The 18,312-nt window shown below is 42.1% G+C and overlaps 1 protein-coding gene across 1 annotated transcript in view; it reads left to right on the plus strand.

The window, feature by feature from the left end:
* The first annotated feature begins 726 nt into the window (after positions 1-726).
* Positions 727-18,312, plus strand: part of LOC106607330 (protein tweety homolog 3) — a 69,184-nt gene continuing 51,598 nt past the window's right edge. The window contains exon 1 of the mRNA XM_045720545.2: positions 727-1,831. Within this exon, the coding sequence (XP_045576501.1) occupies positions 1,706-1,831 (126 nt within the window). The 5' untranslated portion in view covers positions 727-1,705. The remainder of the gene's footprint in view (positions 1,832-18,312) is intronic.

An 18,312-nucleotide genomic window follows, 5' to 3' on the forward strand; every position in this document is an offset into this window, starting at 1 on the left:
CACAAAGGCTTGAAAAATCTCAAATATGCCTCTGTCCTCGAATATAATTACTTTCCCACTGGCTGTCTAAAAAAAGTAATAAAAAAGGAAATTATGTCATCTGGTTTGCTAAATATAAGGAATTTGATCTATAGCATTTACTTTTACTTTGTACTTTTACTCAAGTAGTATTTTACTGGGTTACTTTCACTTTTACTTGAGTAATTTTATATTAAGGTAGCTTTACTTTTACCCAAGTATGACAATCGAGTACTTTTCCACCTCTGCCTAACCATAACTTGATTTGAAAAAAACTCTAGCCAAATAAATCAAAGAACATCTCTTTGAGGACCAGTGCACCAAATCTATTTATTGGATATTGATATACAAATGTGTATATGATTACATTGTAAGCAATTTTTACTTGTTGGTCGTTGGGTTCAGGCGGTCTAAAAGTTTGAAGGGTGATTTGTGGATTTCTCTCCTCCAATAGATCCCGAAAGAGAGAAAAAAAACAGTCAAGTAACTAGCAGGACTCTAAATTGATCATTTCAAAAATATTGTTATTGGACAGTGTGTGTGTGTCATAATGATTTCCTGGATAGAGCCCAATAGTTTGTTCATTTATCCCTTTACTCAGCAGGTCGACTGGACAACTCGCTCTTACTGAAAATATGCCTGGGTGTGTGCAGCTCCACCATCTCGCCACCAGAGGCCACTACACACAAATCATTTACAGGAGACAGCGGCGCTGCGTGAGGAGTGGGGTTGTTGTGGGTGCGAGCGGGACTGCAATCTGCCTCGGATGGTGTGGAGGTTGCAGCGTCGTAGTCCCCTGAACAGTTTACCGGATTGTTGTTCATCTTTAGTGATTGAACAGGAATAGTTGACTTTAAACAACTTAGTAAAACAGTTAAAGACTTGGTAGTCATCAAAGCATTAAGGAAAATTGAAGAAAAGACAAAGGGCGCAAATGGAACTGGAGCAACCACGGACGGAGCACGGATATATCCGCTAAGCTAGTTAGCAAGCTGCTAACTTGATAAATTGGAACACAAGTAACAATCAACTGGCTATGGCTGATAACGAGGAAAGGACAGTCAAATTATAATCCAGAAGGAATTATTGAGAATCAATCAAATGTTTTAGCTACGCATTTTTTCTTGCAAAAGTATTTTCATGGAATGGATGCGTTCTGTAGAAATGCTCAACAACAATAGTTAGCCGGTTAGCTAGCTGAGGTTACTTGCATGTCGAGTTGGGAAGCTATCCAGTTAGCCAAATAACGTTACGTCATCTGTACAGTAGTTAACCAGACAGACAGGCAACTACAACAAGGTGGATGGACTGTCATCTGCGTGGGGTTGTTCGTGCAGTTAACGTTAGTTGACTGGGTAGCCCATTAGTCCTCCTTCAGCTTCTTTCGACACAGTTTAGTATTACACATGACAGAAGTGAACATGGGAGTGTTATAGGACAGTGGATATAGTTAGCTGCTCGTTTGTTAGTACCGTAGGACAGAAGTGACAACCGATATCTCAGGTACAGTTTAACGTTGGACTACAGTGCATTAGGTCTGACGTGCTGCATCCGGACACAGGGATCTCTCTGGTTTCGCTGGACCGCTTGCTAACAAGAACTTTATGACGCGGGCTCAGGCCATTATTTCATTTTTGACTGACCACACAGGTCACCGTTTCCCTAAAGCGTCCACAGCCCTCATACCATGGCAGCGGTTGTCAACTACTCACCGCCGTGGTGGGTCAACCTGCTACACCGACTCCCTCATTTCAACCTTCAGTTAGAACAGACAAGCAGCGATTTTCGCCCGGAGGACTCGTCATATCAACAGGTAACTTTATGACACACGCTTACTTGAACTGTGCCTTGTGAATCAGAAACAATAAATGTCTGTCAAACATTATACGTTTGTAAACAAAGGAGTTGCCAGTGGGTTGCTGTTTGATGTATGATAATATGCTGGGATGATGGGGCAGGCATCAGCACAGACCAAGGCAATGTTATACCCCTGTGTACTGACAATGCCTATTCAACTGGTTTGGCGAAGAGCCTTTGCAAGAGTACTCAAGACTCCTTATTAACCGTGGTTCCCTAGGTGTGGTACAGTATATAGGCCTAGACTTAGTCCCTACTGAGACTGGGGGGTGACTGATAACTACTCTTGCAGGCTATATTTCTCAAACTGTTGTCATGTTGAGTTCCCATTGCAGAAACAGCCACTGTTACCTTCTGACAAGACATGACATGTATGGATTCCAGGGATGGGTGGAGATGGATTAAAGACAGTGGTCTTTAAATCGAGTCATAACAGGGATTCCATATGTCATAAATTGCAGCATAATCATAGCTATTCATCTAGGACTGTTTTCCGGTTCTCCTAATTAAGTGTGTGTGAGGGGGAGCATAATGCCCGTTTACTGTGTGGCCGTTATGGCTTTGGCCTGTGCAAGAGCAAACAAACTATGGACATTTTAAGTTAGCTAATCACAGGAGATGGGGATTTCCAAAATGAGCTTGTCTGCTTCCAAAGTGTATGGAGGAGGAAGAGATTAACAGATGGCTTCCCCTTCCCTGTCAGCTGCTGTGGGTATCACGACGACAGTTGTCTCAACAGACTCTAAAAAGAGGGCTGTATTTTGTGGCACTGAGTGTGACTGTCAGTTGAGTGCTCAGGGAGAAGGGAAAGGGAGATTGCCAGAGCTGCTCATTCACAGCTTCTAGGACCAAGATAACCTGTCAGTCATCAGACGTAATACTGGGCCGTGGGCCTGCTGACCAAACACTTCATCCAGCCTACACATCTCAAGATAACCCCAGATGAAGTCATGCTGAAGGAATTTAATGTACTATCCCCGACCTACAAAGTTATTTCTCAAATTTCTTGCAGTAACTCTGTCCTAACCAAAGCAAGCTGTGGGCCAAGTCAGTGTGAATGAGACTCAGTTATGTCTGTAATGTGCCATGTGTTAGCTGATGATTAGTCTGTTAGGCATTATTTGCATTATTTTCTGCATTCTTTTCATACTGTAACTCTGTTCCTCTGGAGACAGAGCCCGGCACCAATGGGTCATTAAGACCTTGATGTATGACCTTTGACCTGAGGTTGTCAAAGGTCATACATACCCCAAGGTCGTCTGGCTGCCCGATTTTACGTTTCAGTCACTTAGCAGACACTCTTATCCAGAGTGACTTAAAGTTAGTGCATTCATCTTAAAGGGGAATTTCACTATTTAGGACCCTCATCTGTATTTTTAGGTTCCAGACAGTTTTATTTGCAATTTCACTTGATTTTGAGAAACTTATCCCACCACCAATTGACTTCCTGAGCCTTATTCTGGAGTTACAAGGCATCCAGAAAACATGAACTGATGCTCCAAATATGTCCTTTTACAAATGGCAAAGCTCTCAGTATCCTGATGCAAGTCTTTAGATGTTGTACACATGACATTTTGTCATACCGAACTTTATCCACAAGTTTATTATATATTTTTTTACGATAATTATTAGCAATAATTTCTAGTGTGCATGCGTTTACTTCCTTGTTCCTCTCGCTTCTGCCTATACCTCAGTGACTACTACGCTCGTATAAGTTGGTGGGGGGGGCGTGTTTCATAAACACACTAGCCAGTCCACAACAACGTGTCCACTGTAAACGCAGAGCTGCTAGCTAGCTGCCGGTCGCTAATCTACCAAGCAAGCTAATTATTTGTTGTTTTTTACTATGCAACCAACATGTCTGACTAGAAAATACGAGGAGGAAATGTTAGAATTTGCAGGCGAGCGTTATTTATTTGAACCGGCATACACAGACGATCTTCAACAGATGGAGGATGACAGAGAAAGGAGAGGGCGAGACGGAGCAGGCAGGGGCTCAGGCAGATATTCAACAAGCAGCTGAGATGCGACTCAGGACCTCTGGAAACTGGTGGTATACCCGTGGGCAATGCCAAGCGATGCCCACCGAAGACAAGTGTCTTTGCTGCGTGGAGTTGGACTTGCTTATACCAGCTTTGGAAAATCTATACTGAACAACAATATAAACGCAACAATTTCAATTTTTTTAGTGAGTTACAGTTCATATAAGGGTTGTCTGATTGTCAATCGAAATAAGTTAATTAGGCCCTAATCTATGGATTTCACATGACTGGGCAGCGGCACAGCCATGTGTGGGCCTGGAAGGGCATATGCCCACCCACTAGGGTGCCAGGCCCAGCCAATCAGAATGAGTTTTTCCCCACAAAGGGACTTTATTAAAGACATACACTCATCAGTTTCATCAGCTGTCTGGGTGGCTGGTCTCAGATGATCCCGCAGGTGAAGAAGCTGGATGTGGAGGTCCTGGGCTGGCGTGGTTACACGTGGTCTGCGGTTGTGAGGCCAGTTGGACGTGCGGTCAAATTCTCTAAAACGATGTTGAAGGTAGCTTATGGTAGAGAAATAAACATTCAATTCTATGTCAACAGCTCTGGTGGACATTACTGCAGTCAGCCTGCCAATTGCATCCTCCCTCAATGCTTGACACGTGTGGCATTGTGTTGTGTGACAAAACTGCACATTTTAGAGTGGCCTTTTATTTTCCCCAGCACAAGGGGCACCTGTTACATTTTTCATATGCACAAAAAGCTTATTTCTCTCAAATTCTGCCCACAAATTTGTTTACATCCCTGTTAGTGAGCATTTCGACTTTGCCAAGATCATCCATCTACCTGACAGGTGTGGCATATCAAGAAGCTGATTAAACAGCATGATCATTACACAGGTGCACCTTGACGGGATCCTGAGGCCCATTGTCGTGCCATTTATCTTCCCGCCATCACCTCATGTTTCAGCATGATAATGCACGGCCCCATGTCGAAAGGATTTGTACACAATTCCTGAAAGCTAAAAATGTCCCCAGTTCTTCTATGGCCTGCATACTCACCAGACATGTCACCCATTGCAATGCTCTGGATCGACGTGTACGACATCGTGTTCCAGTTCCCGCCAATATCCAGAAACTTCAATGGAGGAGTGGGACAGCGTTCTACAGGCCACAATCAACAGCCTGATCAACTCTATGCGAAAGGAGATGTGTCGTGCTGCATGAGGCAAATGGTGGTCACACCAGATACTGAACGGTTTTCTGATCCACGCCCCTACCTTTTTTTAAGGTGTCTGTGACCAACAGAGCTCTGTATTCCCAGTCATGTGAAATCCATAGATTAGTGCCTAATTCATTTATTTCAATTGACTGATTTTCTTTATATGTACTGTAATTCAGTAAAATCTTAGAAGTTGTTGCATTTATGTTTGTGTTCAGTATACATCTCTGTCAAAATGTCCTTATGTGCTGGAGCAGCTAATTGCTAGAGGTGCGGGAGTGTAGAGCGCTGTAGGCTATGGCATTAGTAAAAAAATCATGTTTGATGTGTGGACTTTCTTTTATACAATTCATGTTTTCATTGCTTGCTAGTAATTTATATAAATCAATCTTTAAAAAAACGGTGTCTGACTCATTCATTATTTGACAGCAGTCAACAAGGTTGTTCTGGCTCTGAGGCCAGGTGTTGTGACGAAGCTGACGTAGTAGCTCTCGTCACGAACGAGCATTTATTTCCCCTTATAAATTGTTTAGGGCGTTCATGTTTCCACGTATATCTAGTAATTCATTTCTTCTAAATGTATATACTGTTGCTTCCGCTTTTGCCAATGTCATGCTATTTACCGTGCGCAAGGCTAATTATGTGTCGAGGAAATGTTTGGTCAAGTTGCATCGTGACTCGTTTCAGTTTCATATTTAAATGCCGTAATTAACCATTTTGCAATCCTCCCAGTGGATGCGACGTTCAGGTGCCCATGAACACTTGCTACACTGGCGAGAAAGAAGTTTGTTTATTTCCATATTGTAATGTGTCCCGTGTTTTGAAGTTATGCTTGTCTCGGAACTCCATGTCTTGTCGGTTTTCTCTGCATAATGGAAGCGCAGCTCCATAAGTAATGTTTTGCCTCCTGTTGACCTGCAGAACTATTGTTATGAATTGTCTATTCATTAATGGAAAGTATTCTCGCATATTATTTAGACAGAATATGTTGATGTAGGTATAATGAAGATGTCTGTTACCATTTAACCCAAATATGGCATATTAAATAATGTAAGGTTCATAGTATAAAGGTACCTATTTCATCTGTGAGCTTCAGTTATGTTGTAGCTCTGCTATGTGAGCTGTGTGGGGAGGCTGTCCATAGTCTGGTATACCCCAACCTGCTATAGTTGGTTTGGCAGGGTAGGCCTGATTTTGAGGCTTAGGTTTTTGAATCATATTCAAAACTGTATTTTGAGTCTGTTCATTTTGTAAATATCTTTTTGTAGGTTATGTACATTTTCATTGCGTTTCGTCATTCACCGGGAATTACCTTTCACTGTTACAAAACTGGACACTATTTTGCACTTGATCCTGCTACTGACTGCCCTCAAGGCTGCTCCAACATCTGGTCCCTACAACATGTGCCTAATGTTGTGTCAAATGGACAAAGAATGCATTAATCCTCCAACTTGGCATGGTATAGTTTGATGCGGGATATTTTCTTTAATTTATAGACTAATCAACGGTGGTCAGGCCTGGTCCTGGCTGCCCTAGTCTGAACGACAACAAAAAATGCCACCCTCCTATCCCCACAAGGTAGCCTAGGCTATACGGTGTCGGCCTGCAATTCACTTTTATGAATGTCCGTGTAGCCTACCGTTTGTAAAACAGGCAATTTACCATTCATTTATGTTAATGCATGGATTCATTAATTTTGTTTGCAGAGTTCAAAACCTCCTACACTTGTGAGAAACAACTTTTGGTTTATTTCATAACATAATTGACAAGCTCCATATGAGCAATGAGCATGTCTGGTTTCTCTGTCCTGATAATGTTGACGGAGCACGCGAAGAAGTACTTGGCTTGCTTCTCGCAAATAATGTAGGAAAGTGCCCAGCTGGGCTTCGCAGTTTTTCTTAACCTCACACAGTAAGTCAACGAAGTCCTGCTTGTTTTATTTTTATTTTTTCATTTTTTTTTTTACATCCTTTCAAATTTATAGTAGTTCCTCACAGTATTTGAAACCAATTTCCAACACTCTCCCCCTCGAATCAGCATCGTTGATAAATAGGCTATGGACATGTTGCATGTATTTGTTTCTATTTTAATGATGGTCAATTTAACCCTCATACTATAGCATAGATGTCCCCGTTCATACGCTAATTGTCAATTCATTATCTTATAATCTACTTTCTGGAAAGCCTAAGGTAGGCCTAGGTTTTTTTAATACGTTTTAAGGAAAGGAGAAATATTTGCTCTTGTGTCTGACATACGCCAGTGGCTTTGATTGACGGGTGCTTTCATGGGGGTGTGCGTGCGTGAGTATGCTGATTCTCTCTATAGGCCATATGTCCATTCAGAAAGTTTCCTAATGTGGCTTGTCTGGACTCCATCTCTTTAATAAGAGTCAAACGCTCCTGTGTTGATTGAATCTTGTAAAAGGCCTCTTTTCAGAAGCTTAGGCTACATTATGTCTCTCATTACAGCGTCCTCTCGTTGAAGAACGTATACCACTGGCATCGAATGACAGCAGAAGCAGGGTTTGTGACGTTATGTAACTATTTCGGGAAAGGTGGGGGAAAAAACCATCGGACTTGGTTTGAATGGTTTTGTGCGTCTAAATAGGATCTGTATTAGAAAATGTTATATGCAGAAAAGCCAACAGACAAGGTAGGCATAGATCTTTATTTTGACTTGTTAATGTTGTGTCAATGCAAAAACTGGCATTTCTTAATTTGTTGATTTAATATTTATAAGTAATAGCCTGAATAATAATGAAATGACAATAACAAAGTTTCAAGATGCATATCAATGTCATCAAGTGTACAAACAATTGTTACCGCCCCTTTTTTGATTACAATTTGTGTGGTGGCTGAGTAGGCTCCAGAGTGGGAATGTTCATTTTGTCCTTTTGGAGCGACTGTGGTAAGGGGCAGGAGTCAGAATCAGTTACAGAATCAGTTACAATCTGGGCCTTGTCTGGTCTTGGAACACTAGCTATGTTCTTGGGTGGCTGTATTGGAAGTTGCACATTGGAGAGCGGGACCTTGTACACCACTGTCTTGTCCTCCCGTCTTTTCAGCACAGCTCTACCAGGTCCACCCGGAAGGTCTGTTTTGATGGCTCGTAAATGTTCTGAGCAACCCAGGGTTTGGTTTTTTTGGTGGGAGAACCATAATGTACCTGGGTGTGCCTGAGGAGAAATGAAACCCCAATTAGCAATTTTCTCACTTTCGCATAAGATTTACACACTAAGTCTGCCTGGTGTCTACCTTTCCTGAAAATAAGATTATAAAGTATGCACAATGACAGTAACAAGCATTACTGGAAAGAGTGACATTGTGTAACTTTCATCAAGTCTACAAAGACATGAAAACAATGACAATGTGATTAGCTTCTCCCTAAACCTAGACAATGTCTCCAGTGACCATGGCCCTGTATAGAATCCATGACCTCTCCGTTTATAGAATCCATGACCTGTCCATTGTAAAACCATCACATTTTACCTGCAGCAGTGGTTGCCTGTCATGTGTTTTTGTCCAGGGCTACAACAAAGATGTGTGATGTGGGGGTTACTCGTGAACCAGAGTTGGGGAAACACTGATGTAGGTGCAAATTCGAACACATGTTAAAATCCGAAAAGCTTGTGAGAGTACAATGTAATCCACTGACTTGTGGTGCAACTTAATGGGTTGGTTCTGGATGACATGGAGCAGTGGTCGATAAACTTGAGGTTTCCTGTGACATAACCCCCCCCCCCCATAGGCAACAAGACAACAATGCCAAATCAGTCTTTTATACATAACTCAGCAAAAAAAGAAACGTCCTCTCACTGTCAACTGCGTTTATTTTCAGCAAACTTAACATGTGTAAATATTTGTATGAACATAAGACTCAACAACTGAGATATAAACTGAACAAGTTCCACAGACATGTGACTAACAGAAATTGAATAATGTGTCCCTGAACAGAGGGAGAGGGGGGGGGGGGGGTCCAAATCAAAAGTAATAGTCAGTATCTGGTGTGGCCACCAGCTGCATTAAGTACTGCAGTGCATCGCCACCTCATGGACTGCACCAGATTTGCCAGTTCTTGTTGTGAGATGTTACCCTACTCTTCCACCAAGGCACCTGCAAGTTCCCGGACATTTCTGGTGGGTATAGCCCTAGCTCTCACCCTCTGATCCAACAGGTCCCAGACGTGCTCAATGGGATTGAGATCCGGGCTCTTCGCTGGCCATGGCAGAACACTGACATTCCTGTCTTGCAGGAAATCACGCACAGAACAAGCAGTATGGCTGGTGGCATTGTCATGCTGGAGGGTCATGTCAGGATGAGCCTGCAGGAAGGGTACCACATGAGGGAGGAGGATCTCTTCCCTGTAACGCACAGCGTTGAGATTGCCTGCAATGACAACAAGCTCAGTCCGATGATGCTGTGACACACTGCCCTAGACCATGACGGACCCTCCACCTCCAAATCGATCCCGCTCCAGAGTACAGGCCTCGATTTAATGCTCATTCCTTCGACGATAAACGCGAATCTGACCATCAGCCCTGGTGAGACAAAACCGCGACTCGTCAGTGAAGAGAAATTTTGGCAAGTCCTGTCTGGTCCAGCAATGGTGGGTTTGTGCCCATAGGTGGCGATGTTGCCGGTGATGTCTGGTGAGGACCTGCCTTACAACAGGCCTACAAACCCTCAGTCCAGCCTCTCTCAGCCTATTGCAGACAGTCTGAGCACTGATGGAGGGATTGTGCGTTCCTGGTGTAACTCGGGCAGTTGTTGTTGCCATCCTGTACCTGTCCCGCAGGTGTGATGTTCGGATGTACCGATCCTGTGCAGGTGTTACACGTGGTCTGCCACTGCGAGGACGATTAGCTGTCCATCCTGTCTCCCTGTAGCACTGTCTTCAGCGTCTCACAGTACGGACATTGCAATTTATTGCCCTGGCCACATCTGCAGTCCTCATGCCTCCTTGCAGCATGCCTAAGGCACGTTCACGCAGATGAGCAGGGACCCTGGGCATCTTTCTTTTGGTATTTTTCAGAGTCAGTTGAAAGGTCTCTTTTAGTGTCCTAAGTTTTTAGAACTGTGACCTTAATTGCCTACCGTCTGTAAGCTGTTATTGTCTTAACGACCGTTCCACAGGTGCATGTTCATTAATTGTTTATGGTTCATTGAACAAGCATAGGAAACAGTGTTAAAACCCTTTACAATGAAGATCTGTGGTTATTTGGATTTTTACGAATTATCTTTGAATGACAGGATCCTTAAAAAGGGACGTTTCTTTTTTTGCTGAGTTTATAAGCGAAAGCATTATTGGTAACTGTTTTGATAAGCAGTGATCTGATAGCTACATATACAGTATATTTTCTCATTGCGTTGTCGCATGTTATGATTGCATATCTGTGAACCATTTTCAACAATATTCAGCAAATAACCTAACAAAAACTACTTCAGTCCCCTTGTCGTCGCCTGGCTGATCTTGTGAGTGACTAACTGAAAACCTAGCTAGCTAGCTGCCTAGCACCTGTTCCGGTAGCACGCCCGCAATGGCGAGAGGAACAAGGAAGTACATGCATGCAAGCCAATATGCGAAATTTAGCGCTCGTGTAAAACAAAATGGATTATAACATTGTCTATAACGTTTGGCATGACAACTTTATGTTCAACATCTAAAGACCTGCATCATGATACTGGGAGCTTTGCTGTTTATAAAAGGGTGTTTTTGGAGCCTCTGTTCATTTTTCTAGACACATTGAAACTCCAGAATGAAGCTCAGAAACTACATTTCTGGTGGGGTAGCTTGTACTGGGCTGAGCGTGAGCTTCCTCCCGGTAAGGGTGGGAGGGCCACGGGACCGGAGGTGGCAGGACGGAGTGCTCGGGTTGGGGTGTAAGGGTTTGAGCATAGCCTGAGGGAAGGTAGGGGCAGTTCCCCTTGCTGCTCCCTAAGCAAGTATCATGGTCTTGTAGTGGATGCGATCTTTGACTAGAAGCCAGTGGAGTGTGCAGAGGAGCGGGGTGACATGGGAGAACTTGGCAAGGTTGACCACCAGGCGGGCTGCAGCGTTCTGTATAAGATGAGGTCGTACTCTATGGGTGCTGTAGAGCATGCAGGAGCAAGTCACTGGTTTGATGTTTGCAGAGAACAACAGGGTGTTGTCCAGGGTCACACCAAGGTTATTTGCGCTCCGGGAGGGGGACACTGTGGAGTTGTCAACAGTAATGGAGAGGTCTTGAAGCAGGCAGGCCTTCCCCGGGAGGAACAGCAGCTCCGTCTTGTCAAGGTTGAGCTTGAGGTGGTGAGCGGACATCCAAGTTGAGATATCTGTCAAGCATGAAGAGACACGTGTTGCCACCTGGGTGTCAGAATGGGGTAAGGAAAAAGTAGTAGTGTCATCCGCACAAGGTGCACCTGTGTAATGATCATGCTGTTAAATCAGCTTCTTGTTATGCCACACCTGTCAAGTGGATGGATAATTTTGGCAAAGGAGAAATGCTCGCTAACAGGGATGTGCACAACATTTTTGCAAAATTAGCCTTACATGTTGCGTTTACATTTTTGTTCACTGTTGTAAAGTACAGATATCCCCAAAAACGACTCAAGTAGTGCTTTAAAGTATTTTTACTTATGTGCTTTACACCACTGGATGTTAGACAGTGTTAGCAGGGCAGGCTTTATGCTGTCCAGCACACTCTTCACTAGGCTATAATGTGCTTTCAGTCTTCAAAGGTCTTTTCAGGGTTATGGGACAGCTTTTGTCTTGGGCCAAGTATGTCAGGGAATAATTAGACAGTCGGACAGATTATTGATACTGACATTCTTGCCGTCCCTGGTGACTAAGGGCTTAACCCCTCCAGCATCCCTCTCTCCAGTCTTTCTTGATGCCACCTAAAAATATTCTACCCATCTTCTACTCTCCAACCCAACTCTTATCTATACCTACATATGCCATTCCTGACTACTGTAAACACGATTTAAACATACACTATATGACCATCAGTATCCTACCTAATTTCTGCAGCCGCAGAGCTCTGTCTGGTTCAAGCAGCAAGTTAATGGCAACGAGGCATACTACTGTAACGGGTAAATCCATTTGAATTCAATCACTTTTTGACAGCGCCCCTTCTTGATTTGATCGCAACCTTCCATACATATTTGCCCGTTGTAGAAGTGCTCAGAAAGTGACGTTTTGGACCTGAATGCCAAAGTTGACTTATTTTGCATATCCCACCATACCATGAGACATGTCTTCATCACTGGAAAAGATCAACGGTTGAGATATAATTTATACGTTTTACAGTGCTGTTAAACTGTATTTTTCATCCTTTTTTTCTTCTTTTTTGTACAATTATGTCAATTATCTACAATATCTCAGATTTTTGTTGAATACAGGGTGGGTGTGATGTTTTAGTTGTAAATTATATTCCTATTAGTACATTTATCATTTTCGACTTTCAAATGTTACCACATAGCTTATTGGAGGTCCACACATCAGAGAATGTTTACTTGAATGGATATATATATATATATCTCCTCCATAGGAAATCATAGAGAAATAGATACTACAATAGGCATGATCATTTTAGTTGACATGGCACAGTGGGTGGACCGATGGCCATCTTTGTGGCACTAATTAAAGTTAAAATTACAATTCACTTAAAATGTCAAAGGTGTTGTAGGGGTCTGAAGGGATAGGTCCATTCTATGAATTCTATTTCTACGATTGAAATGACACCCACCCTGTATTCAACAGCATGTTGTGTCTCTACCGATGGCCGGCTCAACACTAAAACCTCAGAGAATCTAAAGTAGGGTCCAAGCTAAAACGTATACGAATATTTGAAAAATCTGAGTTTACCCACTTTTAGTTACATTTTTAAATTACATTAAAAGGTTAATACGTTTTATTCAATAACAAATCTAGAATTTATAAAAGTTTGACAAACCTGTTTTGTAAGCTTTTAAACAATATCAAACTCAAGTATTTATATTCCAGTGATAAAGACATGGATCTCATGATATGGTGGGCTATGCAGAACTTTGAGTACCTCGATCTCCTGGATGTGTTGGCCTTCAGGTCCAAAAAGTCACTTTCTGACCACTTTTTCCATGGGCAATCACATATGGAAAGTTTTGTTTTGAATCAAAAGTGATATTGTAAATCCATTTAAATTCAAAGGTCATTTGCTGGAACAAACTGCCCTGGCTATTGCCCATCACCAAGTTCCACTACCATAGATTTAGAGGTTAAGCCAGTGTGTCGTAGAAGATGAGTGAGTGCAGCAGCCCAGTGCAAGTAAGCTGCACAGCTGAAGATTGGGGAGCGGAGAACCCCTCCTGCACTCTGCAGCATGGCACTTGTTCAGAGTCAGAATTAATGGATTCTCAGCTCATTTAGTTGAGTTTCACTCAACCCTCCCTGAAGTAAAATCCACGGTGTCCTTGATGCGCTGATCAGTGAACTTTTTCCCGTTTTCTCTTTTTAATAACGGCAAGTGCTAAGAATTTAGTGTTGAAGTGGATTTCAAAATGAGAGATAATTGCCAGTTTGTCGACAGGATACGACAAAAGCCAGGATTTGTTTTACCCCCGCTTCAAGTGTCCACAAATTTCGTGTAGGCCTATGTTGCCAAGTACGCCAGTTCTCCCCTTTAACCTCTGATTTGGCCCACAAAGGAGATGCAACATTTGTCCTGAGGCATACATACAGTAATCACACCTTTCATTCTGATATCCAATGATGTCTTAATGATGACAGACAGTCATCCACTTTCTTCATTGGTGTTTTATAAAGGAGTTAGAAACATTTTGGCAATAGTGAGAAACGAGTGAAGTTGGCTGTCTGACAAATTCCTTCTCGTCAGAAGGCCAGCATGGAGGGGGGTTGTCAAGAGGCAGCTTTTGCAAGTTGTGGACCAGAGCCAAGGTTTGCGAGGTGGAAGAAGAGAGGCAGTCTATTGCCATCGTGATGGATGGGAGTGGGACTGGAGCTGGGTTTGTTTGGGTGTGGGCAGACTGGGGTGAGGAGAGTAGACAGGGCCAGCATGGTTTTAGCCTCCTACCTGGGTCAGAGAACCAGGAGAGAGCCCAGGCTAGCCTGAGGAGTAGGAAAATATATATCCTTTAGATTTAGACCATTCTTGGCCATAAATAAATGTTTTAATGTAGGCTACTTTGGTTAGGGCAAGTATGTTGACATCCACACTGCCAATAGCACATTGAGATATAGATGTACGAGAGAAACGATTTTTATGTACCTGGTGTGGTAGAGTGTTTGCACATTAGCCAAAAATGAAACTGTATTTATCCATTTACTTTGTCTTTACATAGTGTCATCTAATGATGTGCCTTGATGCGCAGGAAGTGGAAAAGGGCAACAGTGTGCTAATTAGAGGTCGACCGATTAATCGGAATGGCTGATTTCAAGTTTTCATAACAATTGGAAATCGGTATTTTTGGATGCCGATTTGGCCGGTTTTAAAATATATATATATATTTATTTATTTATTTATTTATATATATTTATTTATTTATTTATTTATTTAATAAAAAATGTATATATTTTTTATTATTATTTTTATTGTAGACCTTTATTTAACCTCTTACATCTAGACGTTCCGCTAGCGGAACACCTGCTCCAATATCCAATGATAGGCGCGGCGCGAATGACAAATTCCTCAAAAATACAAAAACTTCAATTTTTCAAACACATGACTATTTCACAGCATTTTAAAGACAAGACTCTCCTTTATGTAACCACACTGTCCGATTTCAAAAAGGCTTTACAACGAAAGCAAAACATTAGATTATGTCAGCAGAGTACCAAGCCAGAAATAATCAGACACCCATTTTTCAAGCTAGCATATAATGTCACAAAAACCCAGAAGACAGCTAAATGCAGCACTAACCTTTGATGATCTTCATCAGATGACACACCTAGGACATTGTTATACAATACATGCATGTTTTGTTCAATCAAGTTCATATTTATATCAAAAAAACAGCTTTTTACATTAGCATGTGACGTTCAGAACTAGCATACCCCCCGCAAACTTCCAGAGGAATTTGCTAACAATTTACTAAATTACTCACGATAAACGTTCACAAAAAGCATAACAATTATTTTAAGAATTATAGATACAGAACTCCTCTATGCACTCGATATGTCCGATTTTAAAATAGCTTTTTGGTGAAAGCACATTTTGCAATATTCTAAGTACATAGCCCAGCCATCACGGGCTAGCTATTTAGACACCCGGCAAGTTTAGCACTCACCAATATCAGATTTACTATTATAAAAGTTTGATTACCTTTTGTTGTCTTCGTCAGAATGCACTCCCAGGACTGCCACTTCAATAACAAATGTTGGGTTGGTCCAAAATAATCCATCGTTATATCCGAATAGCGACATTTTGTTCGTGCGTCCCAGACACTATCCGAATGGTAAAGAAGGGTCGCGCGCATGGCGCAATTCGTGACAAAAAAATTCTAAATATTCCATTACCGTACTTCGAAGCATGTCAACCGCTGTTTAAAATCAATTTTTATGCCATTTTTCTCGTAGAAAAGCGATAATATTCCGACCGGGAATCTCCTTTTCGGCAAACAGAGGAAAAAATCACAAAGACGGGGGCGGCCAGGTCACGCGCCTAAGCCCACAGTCCCTTGATCGGCCACTTGAGAAAGGCGATAATGTGTTTCAGCCTGGGGCTGGGATGACGACATTCAGGTTTTTCCCGGGCTCTGAGCGCCCATGGAAGACGTAGGAAGTGTCACGTTAGAGCAGAGATCCTTTGTAAAAGATAGAGATGGCAAAGAAGTTCCAGAAATGGTCAGACAGGCCACTTCCTGTAAAGGAATCTCTCAGGTTTTGACCTGCCATTTGAGTTCTGTTATACTCACAGACACCATGTTTTCTATCCATATATAATAAGTATATGCATATTCTAGTTACTGGGTAGGATTAGTAACCAGATTAAATCGGGTACGTTTTTTATCCAGCCGTGAAAATACTGCCCCCTAGCCATAAGAGGTTAACTAGGCAAGTCAGTTAAGAACACATTCTTATTTTCAAAGACGGCCTAGGAACGGTGGGTTTAACTGCCTTGTTCAGGGGCAGAACGACAGATTTTTACCTTGAATCCCCGAGCTGACAATCTTGCAACCTTACGGTTAACTAGTCCAACGCTCTAACCACCTGCTTTACATTGCACTCCACGAGGAGCCTGCCTGTTAAGCGAATGCAGTAAGAAGCCAAGGTAAGTTGCTAGCGAGCATTAAACTTAAAAACAATCAATCAATCATAATCACTAGTTAACTACACATGGTTGATGATATTACTAGTTTATCTAGCCTGTCCTGCGTTGCATATAATCTCTTAGGTACACGTTGCTCCAACCATAAACATCAATGCCTTTCTTAAAATCAATACACAAGTATATATTTTTAAACCTGCATATTTAGTTAATATTGCCTGCTAACATGAATTTCTTTTAACTAGGGAAATGTGTCAATTCTCTTGCAAACAGAGTCAGGGTGTACGCAGCAGTTTGGGCCGCCTGGCTCGTTGTAAACTTTTAAGACTATTTCTTCCTAACAAAGACAGCCGACTTCGCCAAACGGGGATGATTTAACAAAAGCACATTTGCGAAAAAAGCACAATCGTTGCACGACTGTACCTAACCATAAACATCAATGCCTTTCTTAAAATCAATACACAGAAGTATATATTTTTAAACCTGCATATTTAGCTAAAAGAAATCCAGGTTAGCAGGCAATATTAACCAGGTGAAATTGTGTCATTTTGCATTCATTGCACGCAGAGTCAGGGTATATGCAACAGTTTGGGCCGCCTGGCTCGTTGCGAACTAATTTGGCAGAATTTTACGTAATTATGACATAACATTGAAGGTTGTGCAATGTAACAGGAATATTTAGACTTTGGGATGCCACCCGTTAGATAAAATACGGAACGGTTCCGTATTTCACTGACAGGAAAAACGTTTTGTTTTCGAGATGATAGTTTCTGGATTTTAATGACCTAAGGCTCGTATTTCTGTGTGTTATTATGTTATAATTAAGTCTATGATTTGATAGAGCAGTCTGACTGAGCGGTGGTAGGCACCAGCAGGCTCGTAAGCGTTCATTCAAACAGCACTTTCGTGCATTTGCCAGCAGTCCTTCGCAAAGCATTGCGCTGTTTATGACGTCAAGCCTGTCAACTCCCAAGATGAGGCTGGTGTAACCGATGTGAAATGGCTAGCTAGTTAGCGGGGTGCGCGCTAATAGCGTTTCAAACGTCACTCGCTCTGAGACTTGGAGTAGTTGTTCCCCTACCTCTACATGGGTAACGCTGCATCGAGGGTGGCTGTTGTCGATGTGTTCCTGGTTCGAGACCAGGTAGGAGCGAGGAGAGGGACGGAAGCTATACTGTTACACTGGCAATGCTAAAGTGCCTATAAGAACATCCAATAGTCAAAGGTATATGAAATACAAATTGTATAGAGAGAGAGAGTCCTATAATAACTACAACCTAAAACTTCTTACCTGGGAATATTGAAGACTCATGTTTAAAGGAACCACCAGCTTTCATATGTTCTCATGTTCTGAGCAAGGAACTTAAACGTTAGCTTTTTTACATGGCACATATTGCACTTTTACTTTCTTCTCCAACACTTTGTTTTCCAACATTATTTATTTGAGGCTAAATTGATTTTATTGATGTATTATATTAAGTTAAAATAAGTGTTCATTCAGTATTGTTGTAATTGTCATTATTACAAAGAAATAAATCGTACGATTAATCGGCATCGGGTTTTTTTAGCCCTCCAATAATCGGCAACGGTATCGGCGTTGAAAAATCATTATCGGTTGACCTCTAGTGCTAATCTGTTTGTTCGCCTGTGTGCTATGTCAGCTTGTTCGCCTGGTGTGACACAAGACTCCTAGCTGTTACAGGAAACAGGCTGTTTGTCACGGCATCCGTCTGCATATGTTCATCAAGCAGTTCATTTTGAATGTGGGGAATTTGACCTGGAAGTGAAACCTGATTGTAAAGGACAAAGTAGACAGTTGAGTCAGCATGTGTTACTTCCTCTCTTCCCTTCTTGTCTTGTGATTTGGGTCTGCTATTCTTTCATGGCAATGTGTCTAATTCAAAGCCATACTTAAGTGCCCTTTAATGGACCACATATGGACCACGATTTGCTCTTTTGACAACCGGTATGTGAAAAACGGAACTC

Source organism: Salmo salar, chromosome 06, assembly GCF_965601325.2.
Source record: "Salmo salar chromosome 06, fSalSal1, whole genome shotgun sequence".
NCBI lineage: Eukaryota > Metazoa > Chordata > Actinopteri > Salmoniformes > Salmonidae > Salmo > Salmo salar.